This window comes from Alexandromys fortis, unplaced genomic scaffold (assembly GCF_014885135.2).
Source record: "Alexandromys fortis isolate MF-2015 unplaced genomic scaffold, M_Fortis_MF-2015_v1.1 scaffold_94, whole genome shotgun sequence".
Lineage (NCBI taxonomy): Eukaryota > Metazoa > Chordata > Mammalia > Rodentia > Cricetidae > Alexandromys > Alexandromys fortis.
Window position 1 is genome coordinate 5,819,262 of NW_026067979.1, and position 19,664 is coordinate 5,838,925.

General features: G+C 48.9%; 1 protein-coding gene across 3 annotated transcripts in view; it reads left to right on the forward strand.

The window, feature by feature from the left end:
- Ablim3 (actin binding LIM protein family member 3) overlaps positions 1 to 19,664 on the forward strand; it is a 113,850-nt gene that overhangs the window by 62,365 nt on the left and 31,821 nt on the right. For all 3 annotated transcript variants that reach the window (XR_007594593.1, XR_007594592.1, XM_050157912.1), the window contains 3 exons: positions 2,938 to 3,064; positions 6,893 to 6,986; positions 12,870 to 12,957. Coding sequence is in view for 1 of the 3 variants with exons in the window: in XM_050157912.1 (XP_050013869.1) it covers positions 2,938 to 3,064; positions 6,893 to 6,986; positions 12,870 to 12,957 (309 nt within the window). In the remaining 2 variants the exon portion in view is untranslated. The remainder of the gene's footprint in view (positions 1 to 2,937; positions 3,065 to 6,892; positions 6,987 to 12,869; positions 12,958 to 19,664) is intronic.

Below are 19,664 nucleotides of genomic sequence, written 5' to 3' on the forward strand. Positions count from 1 at the left end.
CTAAATGGATGATGATGTAGGCAACCAAACTAAAAATGGCCGCATGGGATCTCTAGAGGCTTGGATACTAAAGTGAGAGATCTGAGAGGAACAGGTGGGGGCACTGTGCTTTCCACCAGGTGAAGGCTGTAATTTTGGAATAGAGAGGAGTGGGCAGCTGGCTCAGCAAAATCACCAAGGACAGGGAGTGACTCTCCCAACCCTGCTTATGGCACCAGACCCACGCCCCCCCCCCCAGAGGGGAGTAGACAAGACTAAAAGAAGAAAAAAGGAGAAAAAAAATCTCAAGAAACAGGAAGCCCTACAAGGGAAGACTAGCAGAGTAATAGAGAAAGAAAAACCACAAATAAAGGGCATCCAAGAATCCTGAAAAGGAAGATGCAGGGCTTCCCTTCAAAGGAGAATTACTCGGGCTTCAGATCAGAGATTGGTAACACACAAAGGATGTGGGTGAAAAACACAAGAACTAGAACAACCTGTTGCATGAGGCCTGCATTAGTTCTACTGACCTGGTCGTAGGGAAGACACTGTGAAGAGTAAGGCTGGAGAAGACTCTTGCCTGAGCTAGCTGCTCACCACCCCCTCCACCGGCTCTCAACCCAGCCTCCAGCCACTCCCCTCCACCAGCTCCTAATTGGATGTACCTTAGAGTGCTAAATTCATCTCAGGTGTGTCCCTGTCGCTCAGATGGTACTTTTACTGGAATGTGGCCATTTCTGCAAACAGACAATCGTCAAGGAAGTCTTATTGAAGAGTCAGAGAGTTTTATTAATGGCTAACACAATGTCTATCACATAGCGTTCCCAAGTGACTGTGGATGACCATAGCAAGTGAAACAGAAGCCTGAAGGGTGAGGGAGAGACAGACCATGTTTGCGTTTTGTTATTTGAAGGAACTGTCATGGAGGAGAAGAGAAGAGTGTTCCTGGATATATAAGTGACAGGGTCAAGCCCTAGCTCCACGGACGGGAGACATCCTTGACAGCCATACCTGCCCAAACTGACTCAAGAAGGGCTGAGTCTTTGGTGTGTAATAAAGTGTAAAATAAGCACCACCTGTCAAAGATAGATTCCTGCCCTGGTTGAGACACTGGACCAAGTGCTCTATGAACTTGGAACCCCTCTGTAATTGTTAGGTCCTCTTAAGGAGCCACAGAAACACAAGTGTCATATTTATGACCTAGAAAGTATGACCAGACACTGTCCGTCTGGACACAGAGGAGGCACCTGACCTACCAAAGCCAATGAATTTTTAAACCTGCAGTTTTATTAGAGGGGATAATTTTATTAACAAGGAGACTTAGGTACTGATTCTAGAAAAGTGAAAGGGAGCGGAGCTAAATCTCCAAGTGCCTTGTTCTCTAGCCTATCTGAAGGCTTAAAGCATTTTACAGTTGGGGACCGTCCACCCCCGCTTATGTTCAGGGATGTTGGGAATGGCGCTTGGCAGCCATGTGTTCAATGCGGTACAAATTGACTCTACACATGGGTCATCAAGTCCCAGACGCTCCCCACAACCTTCTAAACACACCAACCCTTCCTAGACACACCAGCTCCTCTTCAGGGCCAGATTAAGGACTGTCTGTCTAGCCAGGCTCCCCCATGTCTATATGTGGCTTCTCCTTGTATGCTCCAAAGTGTGTGTGTGTGTGTTGTGATGCCAATAAGGAGGTCTGACCTCTGGCAAACTTGCCCAGTGACCATTTTCCTCTCCTAAAATGAACCCTCTGATCAGCAAGACCTGAATTCCCAGGATTTCCCAATGACTTTGGATGCTGGCTCCACTTCCTGCCCCTCCCACCCCTCTTTACATTGACTGAACAATAGACAGACCAGACTACTGAACTCCATCCTACTTTCTCTTCCAGCTCTGGTTACAGGGTGACAGTGACAGAGAGCAAAAACATATTTCTGGTTTGGGACAGGCTTTTCAGACACTGATTGTTGCATGCTGGGTAAAGATGAGCATGGTAAATCCGCTCCTTTGCCTGAGCACCGTGAGATCCAGTCATTCATATTTTCTTCAGCAAATATCCTTTGAGTTTCCACTCTGTGCCTAGCACCAGGCTAGGCAAGAAAATAGCTTTAGCACAAAACACAAGTGTGGTCTTTCCCTAGTTATTTTTTTTTTCTTGCTGTGGTCAAATACTTGGCAAGTAACCATTTAATAAAGAAACATTTCTTTTGGTTCATGGCTCAGAGAATATAGCATCATGACCATCATGGCAGGGGAAACATGGCAGCGGGAGCAAGTCACCGCTGTGGCAGTGGGCATGCGCTCACACATCTCAGCAGACCAAACAGCAGAGAAAGAGAATGCAGGCGCTGGGACAGCGAACTTTCTCCTTTTCTCTTCTTTACCCAGTCTGGGATCCCAGCCCATAGGGTGGTATCAGTCACTCTCAGGGCAGCATCTCCCTCCCTCAATTCAAGCTCTGTAGAAATACCCTCACATCTAAATGTGGATCTCCATAGAATTCTAAATCCAGTCAAGTTGACCAAAAAGAGGGGGCACCACGTGGTCCTTACCTAAAGAGGAATGGAAAGATGCAGCCTGTCTCCAGAAACAGGGCTCTCAAATTCCACCATGCAGAGATCACGGTGAAATTAGATGGGGGCTGCAATGGAGCATGCGCCGGCTTCTCGGTGGTGCAAGTATGGCTGGCACTGGGGTGACCGCAGGGAGAACAAGCTTGGACGAATAGTGGTCATGATAGTGGTCGTGGTGAGCAGTGGGGGCGCTTGTTCCTTCCTCCTCATTCCGTGGTCCTTTCCCACAGGCCAGAACTCTGGCAACCCTTCCTCTTGTCTGGTAAGGTCTCTGGGTACTGGCAGCACCAGAGTGGGGGGAAAATGGCATCCGGGGCTGGGTTCCCATGGCATGGGATGATGGCAGAAAGTCGAAGGGACCCAAGATGTCCTACTTTTGTCTTTGCAGACTGTGCTGGGTGCAAAGAGGAGATTAAGCATGGCCAGTCACTCCTGGCCCTGGACAAGCAGTGGCATGTCAGCTGTTTCAAATGCCAGACCTGTAGTGTCATCCTCACTGGGGAGTACATTAGCAAGTGAGTATCGCTCCATCTCCCCCTCTCCCGCAGGCTACCTGGGCCTCTGCATCCTACAAGGCCTGGCCCACTGTCCTCTCCTGAATCTCCAGCATCACCCTTCATCACATCCATTGGAAGCCACAGAAGCCACATGGCCACACTCCTAGCCTCTTTCTACCTTAGGCCTTTCATGTTGTTTCCTCTCCCATGATGCACTGGTGGTCCTCACCTGTGGCTCCTTCCCTTCCTTCCATATGCCTCCAACTCAGAGGTGACTCCACTCCATCACTCCCCACCTCCGTTCCACCACTCCTACCCTCAGGCTGCCCAGTTTCCTACACAGGAATTATACATCTTCATGTGCATGCCTTAGATGGTTCACCATTGACTGAGCTTTCTCTATGCACAAAAAAACTAACAAATGGCTTTGGGTGGACTAGGACATTAAACCTCCAATGGGAGGAATGGTGCACACCTTTGATCCTAGCACTAAGTGGCAGAGTCAGGTGGATCTCTGTGAGTTCAAGGTCAGCCTAGTATACAGGACAGCCAGAGCTATAATGGAGATTCCCCCCATCTCAAAAATAAAAACAAACAAACAAAGCTCTCATGGTACAGATACTCAAAAGAGTAAGCAATGTGCACAGTGACAGTTCTACTCTCTGTCCCTCCCTGGTTGGGGACTTTGATATAGTTCCTGCTGATCCCCAGCATTTAACACAATGTCTGACCTGAAGTCGACACAGTTATTGCATGGGTTTAACAGAGATGGTCAAGAAATAAAATTATCAGGTAAGAGGACTCAGCTTCGGGGACTTAGACATAGCAACTTCAGACAAGCTCTCTTCAGGCTTCAGCACTGGTGATGACACAAAATATATTCAAATCCCCGAAGGCAACTGTGAGCAACAACCCTAGCACTTTGATACTTTCTGATCCCAGATACTTCCTCTCTTCCATGACTGACCCAAAGCCAGGCGATGTGAGCTTGCGTTTGCTGTGGAGACACATTCACCAAGGGAGACAAGCTGTGGACAGGAAGAATTGGGACACCAGGGGTCTGTGGGAAGAGCCTGTGGGTAATAAGTGTCAGTCATGAGTGACCAAAAGCCCCACACAACACATTGGAAAGCAACAATTGGATTCGTTTGACTCAGACATGGGAAGGTCTACTACAGGTGTATTAGCTTCTTAAAGATGTCTTCAGCACTACAGAGTCTCTCTCCTCCCCTACTCCCTTTCTCTCTCCATCCTTCCCTCCCTCCTCTGCTTTCCTCTCCATTAGATTTGTCCCCAGGTCAATGAAGTAGCAAAGAAAATCACCAACAGTGCCTGGGTTTTGATCATCAGTTCAGCAGGCCTAGGGAAAAGAGAGGCCTTTCTATAAAAACTGCCACAGAAGTCTGGTGACTCCCTCTGGGTTAGCTGCCTTACTTCACCGTTCCCTCTCAAACACTAACCAGGAGGGCAGAAGGGCCCAATCCCTAAGGCAGCCCTTTGTTGATGCTTAAAAAGCTGGATAAGAAAGAGTAGCCTCCAAAGGAAAAATCCAGAAAGAGGAAATAGCTGCTGGCCAGACATACCCACCTGTGCCCAAGGTGCAAAGGGGGGCTATCAATAGTCTAAGAAAGGAAGGGTCCCTTCTAACCAGCTGCAAGTGGCATCTGGAGTCTGAGCCTCGTGGACAGTTTGAGCTGGGCCTTGAAAGAGTGAGTAAGATTCGAAACACAGAGACAAGCTTGGAGACAAAATCCCAGCCCATCCAGGGCAGTAGGGTGGGCTGGGTTAAACACTTCCCTCCTCTTTGGGAACTCAAGTGTGTACACAGGCGAAGCAGAGTGCCAGGCTGCAGAGGTGAGCTGAGCAAGTCACTGAGAGCCCTCGATGCCATCTCAGTAGATGGCAGACATTCCTCTCTAAGCATGCTGGGTAAGGAATGTCTGTGGGAAGTCACCAGCCAAGAGTCATTGATTCTAAGTTAGAACTTTCTGGGGGCAGTGAGGGCTTGTGCCGAACTCTGGAGGCCCAGCCTAGACTGCCAGCCTCCCTGGGCGTTGGCAGTCTGGCTCTGGGCCCCTCACCTGCTGCAGCCAAGTGGTAGGAGAGCCATGAAACTATTACAGTTGCTCAAGGCAGAAATCCTTCTGCCTAGGGGACCTTGGCCAAGGACTCAGCAGCTCCGAGTCTTACTGTGCTCATTTGTGAAAACATGGTTAATAAGATGTTATGTTCCAAAGCTCTGTGTTCCATATCTAATAAGGACACAGTAAATGTGCTCTTGCCCATCTGCCTCTGTTTATAATCATGTAGATTTCCAATTCTCTAAGGCATCCCCAACCCAAGAATCTGAGTGAAGTTGTATCAGCATCTTTACCCAGATAGAGATTTTTTTTTTCTTTGCAGTTATCCATGCTTACATCCACAGAGTAAGAACGTGGTTAGAGGTCAGGGAAATTGAAAGAGTCAGGGAGGCTTCATGGCTCACGGACAACGGCTACTTTAACTTCAGGCAATGCTAACACCTCGCTCCCATGAAGAGCTCCAGGTGGAGACAGAGAAATCGCCTGCCTGTTCTTTAGGCCTATCTGAGTCTGAGCCATGTTACCCTACCCCCAAAAGTGGGCAACAGTCTCCTTGAGGACTCTCACAGCCACCATGGTGATTACTGCCTTTCCTGAGTAGACAGTGAGCCAGGCAGGCACTGACTGAACCCTAGCATATACTGGGCCCATCTCCATCAATCCTCATGAAAATGTGGGGAGAAACCAAACCACCTGAGTTTGAGCCTCAAGTGTAAACAGATCCTGGGTGACCTGAGGAAGTTACTTACCTATTCCACACGTGGGCTTGTTCATTCAACACACTGGAAAATGAATAGGACCAACTTCCCTGGGCTGCCATAGCCAGTAAATGACATGATCCATGTGCATCAATCACTATCAAAGCAAGAAATGCCAGCTATTAGCCGTAGAGAACAGCGTAACAGGCCATAGCAGGGCTGGTGAGAGCCTTTATCAATGGAGAAAAACACTTATCACAGGATGGGCACCTGAGTTCAATCCAAAAGCTGATTCCTGGAACTCATATGTAAAAGTGGAAAGAGAATAAACTCCACAGTTACACTCTGACATCCACATGCCTACACACACACACACACACACACACAGAGAGAGAGAGAGAGAGAGAGAGAGAGAGAGAGAGAGAGAATAATAAATAAATAATTCAAAAGAATAAGCCATGGCAATCTGACCTCTGTCTACTGAGTCCACGCACTTGATAGACACAGAGCATGAACACTACTTATGGGAGACTTTCTTGTGAAGCACTGGTCCATCAGGTCAACCAAGTGGTTCTCTCAGTTATGGATAAAATTTTTGGTTAAAGGAGAAACTCTTCTGGGTCTGTAAGAAATTGATCGCATTACTACACCGTAGAAGGGAAACCAGGATGGGCTAAAAGGAAAAGGGAGACATGTCCCTTATGCTTTGAGAATGCTGTACCATGTGCAAGCATTTTATTTCTACAAGAAATAAAGCATGTCTTGAATAATTTTTCAAAGAGTCCTTTGGGGAAAGAAAAGCAGGTGGGTCTGGATAACTCATGGGGGAGGGGAAGGGAAAAATAAAAGGCCACCCAAAACAACAGACCAGAGCAGTGGCTCCATCAGTGCCTAGGGACCTCACCCAATGCAGATTCCCATGGCTTTTCTTTCCCTGTAGATCTGAGAGGCAGTTTAATTTTGAAAAGCATTCCGAAGCTCCCAGTCTTGGCCCCTCACCGTAGACTGGGTCCTGACCGAGGACACCCTCCCCGCTCTACTCACTTCCCGTCAACTTCCTCTTATAGGGATGGTGTTCCGTATTGCGAGGCTGACTACCACTCCCAGTTCGGCATTAAATGTGAGACATGTGACCGGTACATCAGTGGCAGGGTCTTGGAGGTAAGTGAGGCTGAGTCGCCCCGTGTGAGCAGGATGACCTGTGACTTCAAAGAGTCATCACCGAAGAAGAGAAAGTCACCCCATGTCCTTCCCTCCAGTGCTTAAACCTCCCAGAGTTAGCTCACGGCATGGCCCTGACCAGATAGCCTTGCCAAGATCTGGGAACCCCCAAAATAGAATGTGGACAGGATAATTCTTGGTTCAAAAACCGCTGTGGTGGGGAAATCGGCTGCTTCTTTGGATTCAGACTCAGACAGATTTCTAAGGAGTACCAATTAGGATTTTCCTCCTGGCTCTACCTCGGGATGGAAGCCCTTTTTATGTTTTAACTGTTTGGTAATGTGCGCATTTAAGAACCAGCTTTGTCTAGCAGCTTGCTCTCTAAGCCCTTCTTTGGCTGGTCCATCACCATGGCAACAGCTCCCCCCCCCCCCCCCCCCCTCTCCCCCCCCCCCCCCCCCCCCCCCCCCCCCCCCCCCCCCCCCCCCCCCCCCGCCTCTGATGCACTGCTCTCTCTGCCAGTGACAGACAACCTACAGTCCCTTGCTGAGTCGTTGACCTTCCTATCCTTTCTTTCCACACCCTGTGGGGCTAGCTGCTACCTGCCCATATTTTGGGACCACCTACCTTGAAGGGTTCAGTGTAGAGGGAAAATAATGCCCTAAGGATAGGGACAATTGAGTTGTGGCATGTGTCTACTGCTAATTCGTCTCTGTAGGCCTCCACTTTGCATCTGATCGTGGCTAAGGAGTGGCAGGCTGGCTCAGCCACTCTAGGCAGAATTATTAGCACTGCCAGTTGCTTGCGGTTACCATGAGGACCAAGTTGAAAAGGATTCTACGGTCCCATGCGGGTCCAGCAGACAAGCACAGCAGTCGAGGCAGGGCTGTGTGAGAAGGTGCACTGAAGCAGAGCTCTGAGGACCAGAGGTCAGTGTAAGCAAAGCCAGCGGACAGGACAGGGAGAAAGACCAACATGGCCTTGAAAATAGAGGGTGGGAATACAGAACGTGTCACAGAGGGCCTATTTCCTGGGACTGTGTCCATCTTGTTTTATAGTAAGTGTAAGGGGAGAACCTTTGGAGAACGTTACAAAGGAGCGGTGTGATAAGATGGCCTGTTTTTGAAACCTGCACAGAATGTGATATGGAAAGTTAACTATAGGGAGTCGGAGAGAATCAGATAATCCAATGCAGTAAATTACTATATGACTCGGCATCTCTAAGGACTAGTGAAGAGGGCCAAGCAAAGGGAACGGAAGCGCACAGGGGTCGCTGGGCCCAGGAATCCAGGGGTGTGAGGTATAAGAATAAAGAGTCTATGGATGATTCGCTGGGCACTGGGGAGTTGTGGAGAGACTGAGCTGGAATGACCTGGTTAGAGCTGCACCTCAGAGAAGGTAGCATGGTGCTCACAGGAAACCGGAAGAGACGCCACCAGGGAGCCCCTGCGATCAAGGGTGACCACCTTTGTCTCCAGCTCCATGGAAGCTGAAATTCAGTAGCTCAGCCACTGTGGACAACTTGAGAATTTGGGGACTGAGGAAGAAGCCAAAGTTGTGTCAAAGTGTTGAGTCTGGGTGACGAGAACCTTAGTATGGCATCTGTGGAACCAGAGATGGAAAAGAAGCCAGGTAATCCAGGCAGAATCGTGGTGAGCATTTGAGATGGGATGTGACTGAAATCCCAGGAAGGTTTCAAGAGGACAGACAGGAAGGTAGATCAAAGTCCAGAAACAAAGCCTAAACCTGGAGAAGCCTAGCACTCAGGGTTGAATAATAGTATGAGAATAGTCAGACAGAGGAGAGAGATTGGCAGACTGGAAAAGGGCTACCACCAGCCTTGGGAAATGGCTGCCTGCGGGTGGCACAAAGACATGGAGTTGTTATCAGAAGAGAGACAATCAAGGAACTAGGAGGAGGGTTGGGGAGCTGGCTCAGTTGGTAAAGTGTTTGCCTTGGAAACACAAGGGCTTGAGATCTCCGGAACATGTATGGAAAAAGTCAGGAGCAGTGGTTCACACTCGCGGTCCCCATGCTGGGGAAGCAAGGACAGGCACATCCCTGGGCTTCACTGATCAGCCAGCCAAGCCTACTTGGCAAGTTTCAAGCCAGGGAGAGACTCTGTCTCCAAAATCAAGGTGAAGGGATTGGCGGGATGGCTCATAGAGGCTGTTCTTCCAGAGGATCCAGGTTTGATTCCCAATACCCAGATGGCAACTCACAACCATCTGTAACTCCAGTTCCAGGGGATCTGGTGCCTTCTGCTGGCCTGTGTGGGCACCAGGCATGAAAATGATACACAGATAGATATACATGAAGGCAAAGCAGTCATGCACATAAAATAAAAATATTTTAAAAGACTCTCCTCTGGCCTTCCCAAGCATGTGCATGCACATGAACCGACACACATATGTAGACCTGTGTGTGCTTGTGCACACAGGGTAAGAGAGGGAAACTGAGAACAGCGTAAAAGATGGAGCTTCAGGAAACATGGCGGATCAGTTGGACTCTTGGTCAAAATGTAGAGAAGTTAAGGGACGAAGGGGCTGGGAAAGGCTGGTGCGTGTGGTGAAATTTTGCCTTAAATAGTCATTGCTGACTGCTTCTGCATAACCGAGGCAGGAGCATTAGCAAGTTGTGGAGTCAGTGGGGGGAAGGCCACTAAAGCTGGATTCAAGAGAAGAATCTTGATGCACACTAGGCTGCAGCTGGCAAGGTTTTCTAGTGGCCGCCTTTTGTTTCCCAGTGTGGCGGTCTCTCCTTTCAAGGCAGCTGTGACTGGATTCCCACTGACCCCGTTCGTACTAGCTCCCTCAGCGTGTTACTGACTTTTTCCCCCATCCCTTTGCGCTGGAAAAGACATTTAGCAATCAGCTCTCCCAGCCTCCTTGTTTTACATATGAAAAAAAAAGGAGACCCAAGACTAGTGGTACCTTTCTAAGGTCAAAGGCAGAGATGGAGTCTGGGACTCCAGCCTCCTGGATCCCACAGTGATGCCTAAGGCTCTCAGATATCCAGGGGTCGGGAGAAAAAAAATCATGGATTCGAATTCTAATTTTACCATGTCTAGCCACGAAACCTTAAGCGCATCTTTGTCAATAGCGTAGACTGTCATTTCTTTCCTAATGAGTATGTTAAGCAGGACTTTGTTTAGTTGGAAGGCAGAAGCCAGTCTCAAATCAAGGGGACTGAAAAGGACATGTGTCCATTCCCATAATAAGAATGTGGGCATCATTCTGGCTTTAGGCTTAGCTGGAGAATGAGGCTGATTAAGATCCCTTGAATCTTTGACCATCTTGGCGCCACATTCTTCTGCATTGCCTTTATTCTGAAGAGGATTCTGCTTTGCGCTTGGGGTATTGGACACCAGTTGCTTAGGCTTATATCCTATCACATGGATATAGCAACATCCGGGGTGGTTAACAAAATGTTCTTTCTTAATGGTTCAGCAAACATCTGGGGGCTCTCTGGATAACTTCGGACCCTTCCCTGATCTCACTGTGCCCATAGAGTTGGAATCAGCTCATTGGTGGGGCTCACACAATATAACCATACGGCTTGATAGCGGGTGGTCCAGCTGACCCAAGCTTGGTGCTATTTCTGGAAGATGGGCAAGGATGCTGGCTAGGCAGTAACCGCCAGAACAGGGCCAGCATATTTCCAGGATACTGCAGACGCTTCAAACTGTTTCTTGTCTTCTCATCCCAACATTCCCATTCTCTTCTGAGGCCATCTCGTGACTCCTTCCTTCTCTGGGGACAGAACGGCTGAGTGTCAGTCCCATTCCTTCCTATGTCCTCAGCAAAAAGACCCACAGCCTGCTCTTGCTCCACTTCAGACCTCGACTGCCATGCTCAGTGCTCTCTGATATGGCCTCCTTAGGGGTACCAACTCTTTGCTGCTTTTCCTCACTGCCTTCTTGGCTTCAGTTTGTTAGTGTGTAAAATGACTCGTTGCATCTCTCTCTCTGCCTTTGTTCCCTTATGCTGGGCGAAGGCTGCCCTGGCAGCCTCCCTTCTACCCCATTGTTTTCTAAGCCATCCAGGACCAAGGCTGCTGAGACAGGCCTGAAGTCTTTTTTCAGCTGGGGCAGGGTGGCGGGTGTGACATTTAAGAAGATGTGCGTTCAGTATTGCGGAGCCACTGTTGCCATGATGGAGGGAAAAATCAGGGCCCAAAACAGGCCCTATAATTGAAATGATAAGGAGACACCGTAGGAAGAGGCTACTAATTACGCTGATTATCCTTGTCATGGTGCAGGGGGATCGGTCCCACGACTTCCGTGCTTGGGAAAATAGCAGGCTCTTCCTGAAGTTTGAACACAGCTTACTCAACAACAACGACCATTTTCTCACTGGTGGGAGCCACAGAAACAACCAAGAATGGAGAAAGGGGGCATTGAAAATTATTTTTTCCTTTGTAGGAATCTGCCCCTTTCAAGTTCTTGCTAAGTTTTGAGATAAAAGAGTTTCTCCTAAACAGACAAGCCCATCCCAAGAACCCCACCCCTAAGGTGGTTTGCAGATAAGATTTCTTTACGTGGTTGTGATTTTAGAACTAACATCAGACTAAGTGCTGGCTTAGAGAAGGGGGTTTCATGACCGCCCACAGTCATCCATTTACCTCGTCCCTCCCCTAAAAATACCTGTGCTGTTATGGGAAAAAAAAGAATTCATTCAAATCATGCTTCACTTTCCATCCAAGGCTCTGTGCTCCTCCTCCCATATGCAAATTCTAGATGTGTCACCAAAGGGCCCTTGTACCTCAGGTCTTCTGGAATGAGATTCTAGTAGCTAAGGCAGAAGTGAGATGGGGGTAGGGTCAGGGGTGACCTTGCTCCCTGTTTCCAGGGAGACCTAAAACACAACGTTCTCAAAAGCCATTTATCCCCCTCCTCCAAAAAAAGATTTGCACTCATTTCCATTTTTAAATGAAATATTGGTCGGGAAGGAAAGTGAGAAAAAGGAATGTGTTTACTAAATCCAGGTTAGATAGGCCAGGCTCAGGCTGAGAGATCCAGGTACAGCATTCTAACCTAGGCGTGAGGAGCGCCCCAGCGGATCCCGCTTCTCATGTAACATAATTTATGCGCTGAGCCCATTTAAAAAAAAAAAATCTGTCCTCCTTAAGCTGTGCTCATAATTTTTGCCATGTTTGTAAACCTTATACACTCAGCCTTACCTAATACTTTAATCTGTCTTTAAGTTGACTCACTTAACAGACAACTGGTACAACGTAACAGGAGAAACAGAGCTGTTTGCCAGTTGAAGGCAGCCCAAAATGAATATCGTTCTAGCCAGATTTTTCTTGTTTGTAAAGACTCTAAGCCTCATGCTTGTTCTCATTCTTACATGACTGTGTTTTAAATAATGCTACAGATGCATGGTACACTGGTACATTTGCCTTGGTGAAATCAGACCTCAAAAACAGGATTGGAAAGGATCTATCTATCGACCTATCCATCTCTCCTCCTTCCTTATTCCGAGACAATGTTATTGAGCCTCAAGTTCACATGGTAGTACTTACAATCATTGTCAATATCATTAGTGTCAAGGACCCCCATACTCAGGAACATGCTGGCAGTCCTCAAATCAACGCTTCCTCATGGGCAAGGAGGAGATGGGGAATAGTGTCCTCTGATTGCCCTGCCCATGTCTAGGAAAATCCCCTGAGCTTCCATCAAGACCCATGAAGAAACCACCAAGCTATCTGGGTAGACTCTCATATGGTTGTGGTTGCCCCCGGGCAGCCTCCCAACTGACCAACAGAGCCCTGGAGAGAGACACCAAACCCAACAATGTTCCCAAAAAGTGTTCACCCACCAGCCCCTACTGGACAGTGGCCTCAGTTCTGATGTTCTGCTCCGTATCCTGATTTCCACAGGCAGGAGGGAAGCACTACCACCCCACCTGTGCCAGATGTGTGCGCTGCCACCAGATGTTCACCGAAGGGGAGGAGATGTATCTCACAGGTAAGCAAATCTGGCCCTCGAAGGCGTTCTGGTAGGCTCGTGGCTGGAAAAGAGATCGCCTCCTTCCTCTTCAGTGTTATCGCTGCTGTTGGCTTGCCTTCAAGATTGCAATTAATTCTCTCCTCTCTGGGTGGATGAGGGAAGTTGCCGGAATGATTAATATGAGGTGACATGTAATCTGCCTTCCATCCCCGTGTGCCTCCACCGGCTGCTCCACTGGCCTGCTTCCCTGGCAATCCTCTGAGCAAATTCTTCTGGTTCCACGTGGGGGTGGGAGGTTGAGCTCGACAAGGCCAGGGGGTCAGAGGGGCAGGTGGGGGGGGGGGATTCCCAGGCTACTGAGTTCACACAGTTTCTACCTGACCTGTTCCATCCCGTTTCAACTCACCACATCTCAGAGTATCCTAGTAGGCCATTCCTCGGGGCTCCCAGGGTGAAAGGAACAGTGGCTTCCCCTCCTGGCTAGCCCTGGATTCCTGCTTCAGACACCCAGTTACCTTCAGATTCCACTCATCCCTCTGCCCTCGGTCCAGCCCCTGATCCCACTCCATCACAGTGCTCTTGGCTCTGCTCTTCTGAAAGACCTTCCCAGTCCCCTCCCACCCCACTGGTTTGACACATCACCTCAGCTTCTTATCTGAGTGAGGCCTTCTCACCAAGGCACCAAGCCTTGTATCTAGAACTTGAACAAAGCCACCGCCTATGCTGCCAAACCAACTTCACGTTAGCAATTGCTTCTGGGGCCCCTAACACGTGAAAGCTCCGTCTTGTCACAACACTACAGCCCAAGGCAGGAACTAGGTGTTACTCAATAATCCCACGAATGGCTGTCAACCATGATAAAGGATGTTAAGGCAAGCTATCATGCCAAGGAAGTTCCCCTGTGGAAGGGCCAAGAGCAGACCTCTTGGTGAGTGACTGGTACCTGGGGTGCTCATTTCTCTTTATATCACTGTTAGTAACGTGCCCAACAAGAACAACTTAAAGAGAGAAAAGATTTCTTTTCGCTCAAAGAATTTTCAGTCCATCACAACAAGGAAGGGTTCATGGCCATGGACTTTGTGGTGTAGGCTATTTATATCATGGTGAAGGAGGAAGCAGGGGGCAAGCAGGACCTGAACCAGGCTTCAGGCTCTGACTTTCAAAGGCCCACTTGTCGTGACCTACTTCTGCCAGCCAGGCCCCACCTCCTGAAGGTGCCTCGGCCTCCCACAGCACCCAGCTGAGAAACCAGCATTCCCAGTGTGAGCCCATGGTATAACATTTGAGATTCAAAACCTAACCGTTGATCCCGCGGTCTGTCAGGCTGCAAAGCAAACTAACATAGACGGTGGCTCATCCATGGCAGACGTGTGCTGCTCAGCGGTGTGGAGGCTGGCAAGTCCAAGATCAAAGCGCCCACGGATTTACCGTCTGGTGATGGCCTACTTTCATACGGGTGCTGCCTTCTTGCTGTATCCTGACATGGTGAAGGGGACAAGGTGGTCCCTGAGTCGTATGTCATAAGGGTATTGGAAATTGTGCTCTCACGATGCAGTCATTTCTCCAATGCCCCCCCCCATCCTCCTAATATTGTTACATGAGAAGATGCGTACAGCGGGGTCAGCGTTAGGGCTCAGAAGCAGGGAAAAGACGAACAATTCTTAGACAAGCCGGGAGGAACCAAGTACAAGCAAAGTACAAGAGGCTGTGGGGACTGAGAAAGGAAAAGATTAAATTATGAACGGCACTGAGAATATCGAGGGTGTTGGCTGAGTTACACCGAGATAATTCCTCGGTGTAAGAATTGTCTTGCACACTGTAGGGTATTTAGTAGCATCCCTGGTCCACACCCACAAGGTGCCAGGAATGTGCACTCTCCATTGTGACAACCAAAAGTGTCTCAGATACTGCCTAACATCCTAGGGGATAGGGAAGAGGATGAAATCATCCCCAGCTGAGACCTGCTGGCCCAGAGCTATTCAACAGAAACTGGGCACGTTGGGCAGGGACTCCCATGTGGGACTCAGTGAAGAGGCCATTTCAAACACTCTGGGACTCTAACTGCTTCCTTGAACATACCATCATTCGGGTGTTAGATGGGGGAGGATGCTGCTTTAAACTGGAAAACCACAGTCCTCATCGTATAGATAAGGATGGGGATACACCTAGAGAAAGGCAGAGACCTCTGTGAATCGGTGTGCAGGACGAAAAAGAACCTGGCCTGGGATTCCCTCCAGGCTGTCTCCACCTTCCTCCACAGGACTGAGATCTGGGCTGATATCCAGGTCTGGTCCCTGTGGCTCCCCATGAGCATCAACATCCTCCACGATCCTGAGTGATTCCTCCTTCAGGACCCTGTATTGCCAGTCTTAGCACACCAACCACCACTAGGATGTAAAGTTTGCACTTGGGTTGAATATCTGCTGTGCAGTGTTCCTTCCACCTTCTCAACCTCCCGGTGCTGAACCTGCCCTTGGATCTGCATTACCATCTGTGCACCACGGAGCAATCAGCATCTTTTTGCCTTCCTGCTTCAATTCTAAATCCTTCTCTTCCCCCACTTCGGTACTTTGACCTAGATTGCTTCAGACTCGGTCCTGGCACTATTGCTTACTAATTTGTTTGCCGTAGACAAACCTCTTGCCTCTCTGGACCTGTATGATAGACTTCAAGCTGTCCCTGTAAGATACAAGTGTAGTAAATTCCTGGAGCGACAGCTCTCTCTTTGTTCACATACCACCTGTATCTTCTGAGGCCTAGCATGTGTCCAGTAGTGCTCCAACAGCTGGTGGGGCAGGAAGGAGCAACAAAGACAAAGGCCCTGCCCTCAGGGAGTTCCCAGCCAGGAGTTAGGAACTTTACCCCCAACTTCCCAAGGATACTGAAGGAGTTAAACAATGGAGTCAAGTCAACAGCTCCGTGTTTGTGAAAGAAAATGCACCGTAGAACTTAAGGCAGAAATGCCTCCAGGAGGTGGGAGATATTCTTGGTCGTGAAGAAGAGCTGTCACCTTCTCAATAATTATCCCCATTCCTACCCTTCTGGCTCCTGGGAGAGTGGGAGTAATTGCAGGGTACGAGAGGACCTGCCTCGAGGGGTGCCGAGGGATCTGCCATGAGGGGGCTTGGGCCATGGGTGCTAGAGTCATAATGATGCTGGTTATGGGTGTCGTGTGTGGGTGGCAGCCATCAGGAGTTTCAGTTACCACTGGGAGCTGAGCCTAGAATACACTCACCGAGTAACAGCACCAGGACTCGAGAAATGGCAGTACAGGGGTGGGATGAGCCAGCGGAAAGGGAGCAGTCCTGAGTTCAAGGGTCAACACCCATCCGCTAATGGTGATGATCTTGAAGAATAACTCTCTCCTCTGGGTGTCTTTCCTCCCTTGTCAAGTGTGGCTGGTATCACTCTCTCATTGATCAGTTCCGATGAAGGTCACGCTACTCCAGGCTCTCTAGTGCGTGCCAAGCACTCTGCTTGGAGATGAGCAAGGCGGCGTGTTTGGTGCCCTGATGGAGTTTATTGCCAGATGGGAGAGACTGGCATTGATCAAACAGAAGCAACAATATCAAAACTCTCTCTGAGGAGGAAGTTTGGGGATAACGGGGAACATATCAGAAAATCAAGAGGACAGGGGAGGCTCCTCTGAAGAAAGGACATTTCAAGCCAGCATGAGCATGAGCATTAAGTAAAGGGGAGGGGCGACGAAGAGGAGAGGCAGTGAGGGCAGCAGGGGCGAAGTCCCCAGATGGAAGCGAGCGCCCCATGGTGGCGAACCATAGACAACATGGTACAGAACATGGAACAGACATGCGCCTCAGGAGCACTGGAGGACAGACCAAATGTGACGGTGCTGAGAGCCTTGGAGCAGGGTGTGGAGGTGGGCGGGACGAAGATACAGAATATTAGGGCCCACATTCTGGACTCTGTCTCGGGGTTCTGTAGCAGGGACAGGCTGGTTCTGGTAGATGATCCCCGGAGTGTCTTTGGTTCACTACTCTGTGTTTTAATCACCATGTGATAGCTTTCCAATGGGCTCTACTTGGGAGATGTCTGACATCTGGGGGAGACTTCTGGGCCCCCTGGAGACTACAGTGTGTTTCCTTTTCTTTGTTTTAAGCTCTGTTGCACATTCTGGTTTTCAGCTATTTCTATAAAGAGGCCAGACTTCTAATCTGTTTGTTATCCAAACCCTTCATTTGGGCTTCCCCAGGAAATTAGGTCACTGGTTGTAGTGCGGCAGAATAAAGCTGAAATGCTTCAGGTTCAGGGAAGAACCTACACTGAGGTCTCCAAGGCCAGAGCCGCTACAGATGGAGGCATTGCGCTGGGCTCTAAATGTGGTGCGCATGGTCTTCCTCCTAAATACACCTCCATCTGGGACAGCGGGTGTGGTCTTTATCTAGTTTTCTAGCTGCACCGCAGGCCTCTCCCCTCCCCATCGTGAAGATCTGAGGCAGCTGACACTGGAAAGCACAAGGCCAGCTCTTATCATTTGCATATTCAATGAATTCATTTTGAAATCCTGGGACAGACCCTACACTGCTAATGGAAGTACTGTAGCAAAGTATGCGTTCGCCAGTGTTAAACGTGAGGAACATGGCGATCATCGTAGGTCTGCTCACCGGTTGAGCATCTGTGCTGTCAAGTACGCACTGGGACTTCAGTGCCCTGCCCCATTCTGTCTGTTGACATGGAGATGTCAATACCAATCTGTGAAAAGGCAGAGTTTGAAGACAATGGGAATGTATTAAAAAGGCCTCTGACCTATTCTAACGAGGTGATCGAAAATCATTTACCTTGTAGTCATCCTCCCCCACCCCCAATCAAGGACTCAGGATTAGGGAATTTGCAACACTTGACCAGTCTGTCTATGAGGAACTAGTATGTCTAGTTCATCAAATCATTTTGCTTTATCTGTTACAAAAGCGCGTGCTCGTGTGTGTGTGTGTGTGTGTGTGTGTGTGTGTGTGTGTATGTGTGTGTGTGACTAGAAAACAGCCTCTAGTGACCTTCCTCCACCTTGGTTTATTGTTTGTTTCATCAATTGGAGCAGATGCAACTGAGCAACGCTGTATATGTGAAGGTCAAAGGACAGCGTTCAGGACCTGGTCCTCTCCTTGTTGAGGTGGGGTCTTTCTCCGCTGAACTTCGTTGTCTACTCCAGGCTAGCCGGGCTATACACTTCTAGGTGATTCTCTGTCTCCACTTCCTATTTCAGCTTGGGGTTGCAGATGTGCGCACTGAGTGCATCCAACTTTTTTTTTTTAAATGTGGATTCCAGGTAGTGCAGTCAGGCTGCTGGGTTTGCAAGCACTTTTCCCTGCTGTACCAACTCACTAGCCCCGCATTGGCTTTCGAGTCAGGGTCTCTCATGGGCCTAGAACCGGCCAAGTCAGGGAAGGTGGCAGGTCATCGAGTTCCTGGAATCCGCCTTTTTCCGCCTCTCCAGCACTGGAATCACAAGTGTAAACCACTGTGTCTGGATTTTTCACACTAGTTCTGGGACTCGAACTCAGGCCTCTGTGTTTGCACAGCGTATGCTTAGCCAACCGAGCCTTCTCTCCTTAGTTAGCCTTCTGAATACTGTGGATCTCCTGCAACTGCTTGCCAAATTCCACACGTAGAAGTTCCTCTAGAAAGAAGGTCTATGTCTGTCCCCTGATTTTTGAGCAATGCCATGATCCAAAAATAAAGCTAAGAGCCTCCATTGTGTTAATGCAAACCCCACAGATCCCGGGCTGCCTTCTCTGTGAAGCCGAGGCTATTTCAGACCACACTCTTTTTAGTTCAGATGATACAAGGACCTGGTAGTGGGAGGCATGTCCCTGCACAGCTGGAGATGCAACTGACAGTTAGCAGAGGCCCCCGTTTCCTGACAGGTCACTCCGACAGGTGCACCAGGCCAGTAGATGTCCCACTAAGGGCCTGCAGTTGTCTCTGACGGTGACGTACCAACCCACATTCTTGATCTCCAAATCTCCTCCAACCACACTTGCGCAGTTGCCAATTGGGTGACTCTCATTCCACACTTCCGGGTTCTTCTTCTCAACTGGCTCTCTCTAGCGACAGTTTAGGTCGTAGGAGTTATGCTTCAAAACTTAAAAACTTATGTTTCCCCAACCCTGCTGTGTAATTTTAGATTTTTCAAACATCTTTTTTCTTTTACTAAGTTGCTATTTCCTCAAGTCTGCCTGTACTAAGCGCCTTTCCTTTTAGAGTACATTTTAATTTTTGATGAGATGTCTCTTTTTTTTTTCTTGAAGATTTTAAGGGTTACCTAACATCTTGACGCACAGGAAATATTGCGGTGTTGTATCTGAAGCGTCTGGATCCAATGTCTGTTTCCAGCTTGTTGGGATCAGGTCGCCGCAAACTCAAAGTGATGTGACCATTTTCTCACCAGTTACATGTCACATCTACTTCACAGCCAATTTGTTCGTGTTGGTCAGAATTAGGTCCAGAGCAGCAATTTTCCCAGTTGCTTCCACTATTTTCTGAGAAACAAAATTGCCTCCAGGGCAAGTCAGGAATGTGTCAGATACTCGAGTCTGAGTCTGAAGAGACCTTTTATTAGTCTGGACTTTTCAGGTGGCAGAAACTCAACTCCAACCACGTTAGGCAGAAGGGGCATGATTGATAGGCTGCCAGGACTGAGAAACATCCAGAAGCAGCCTCATTGAGGGACCCTTGGGTGTCCCCAAACCAGTCTTCTCTCTGCGTCT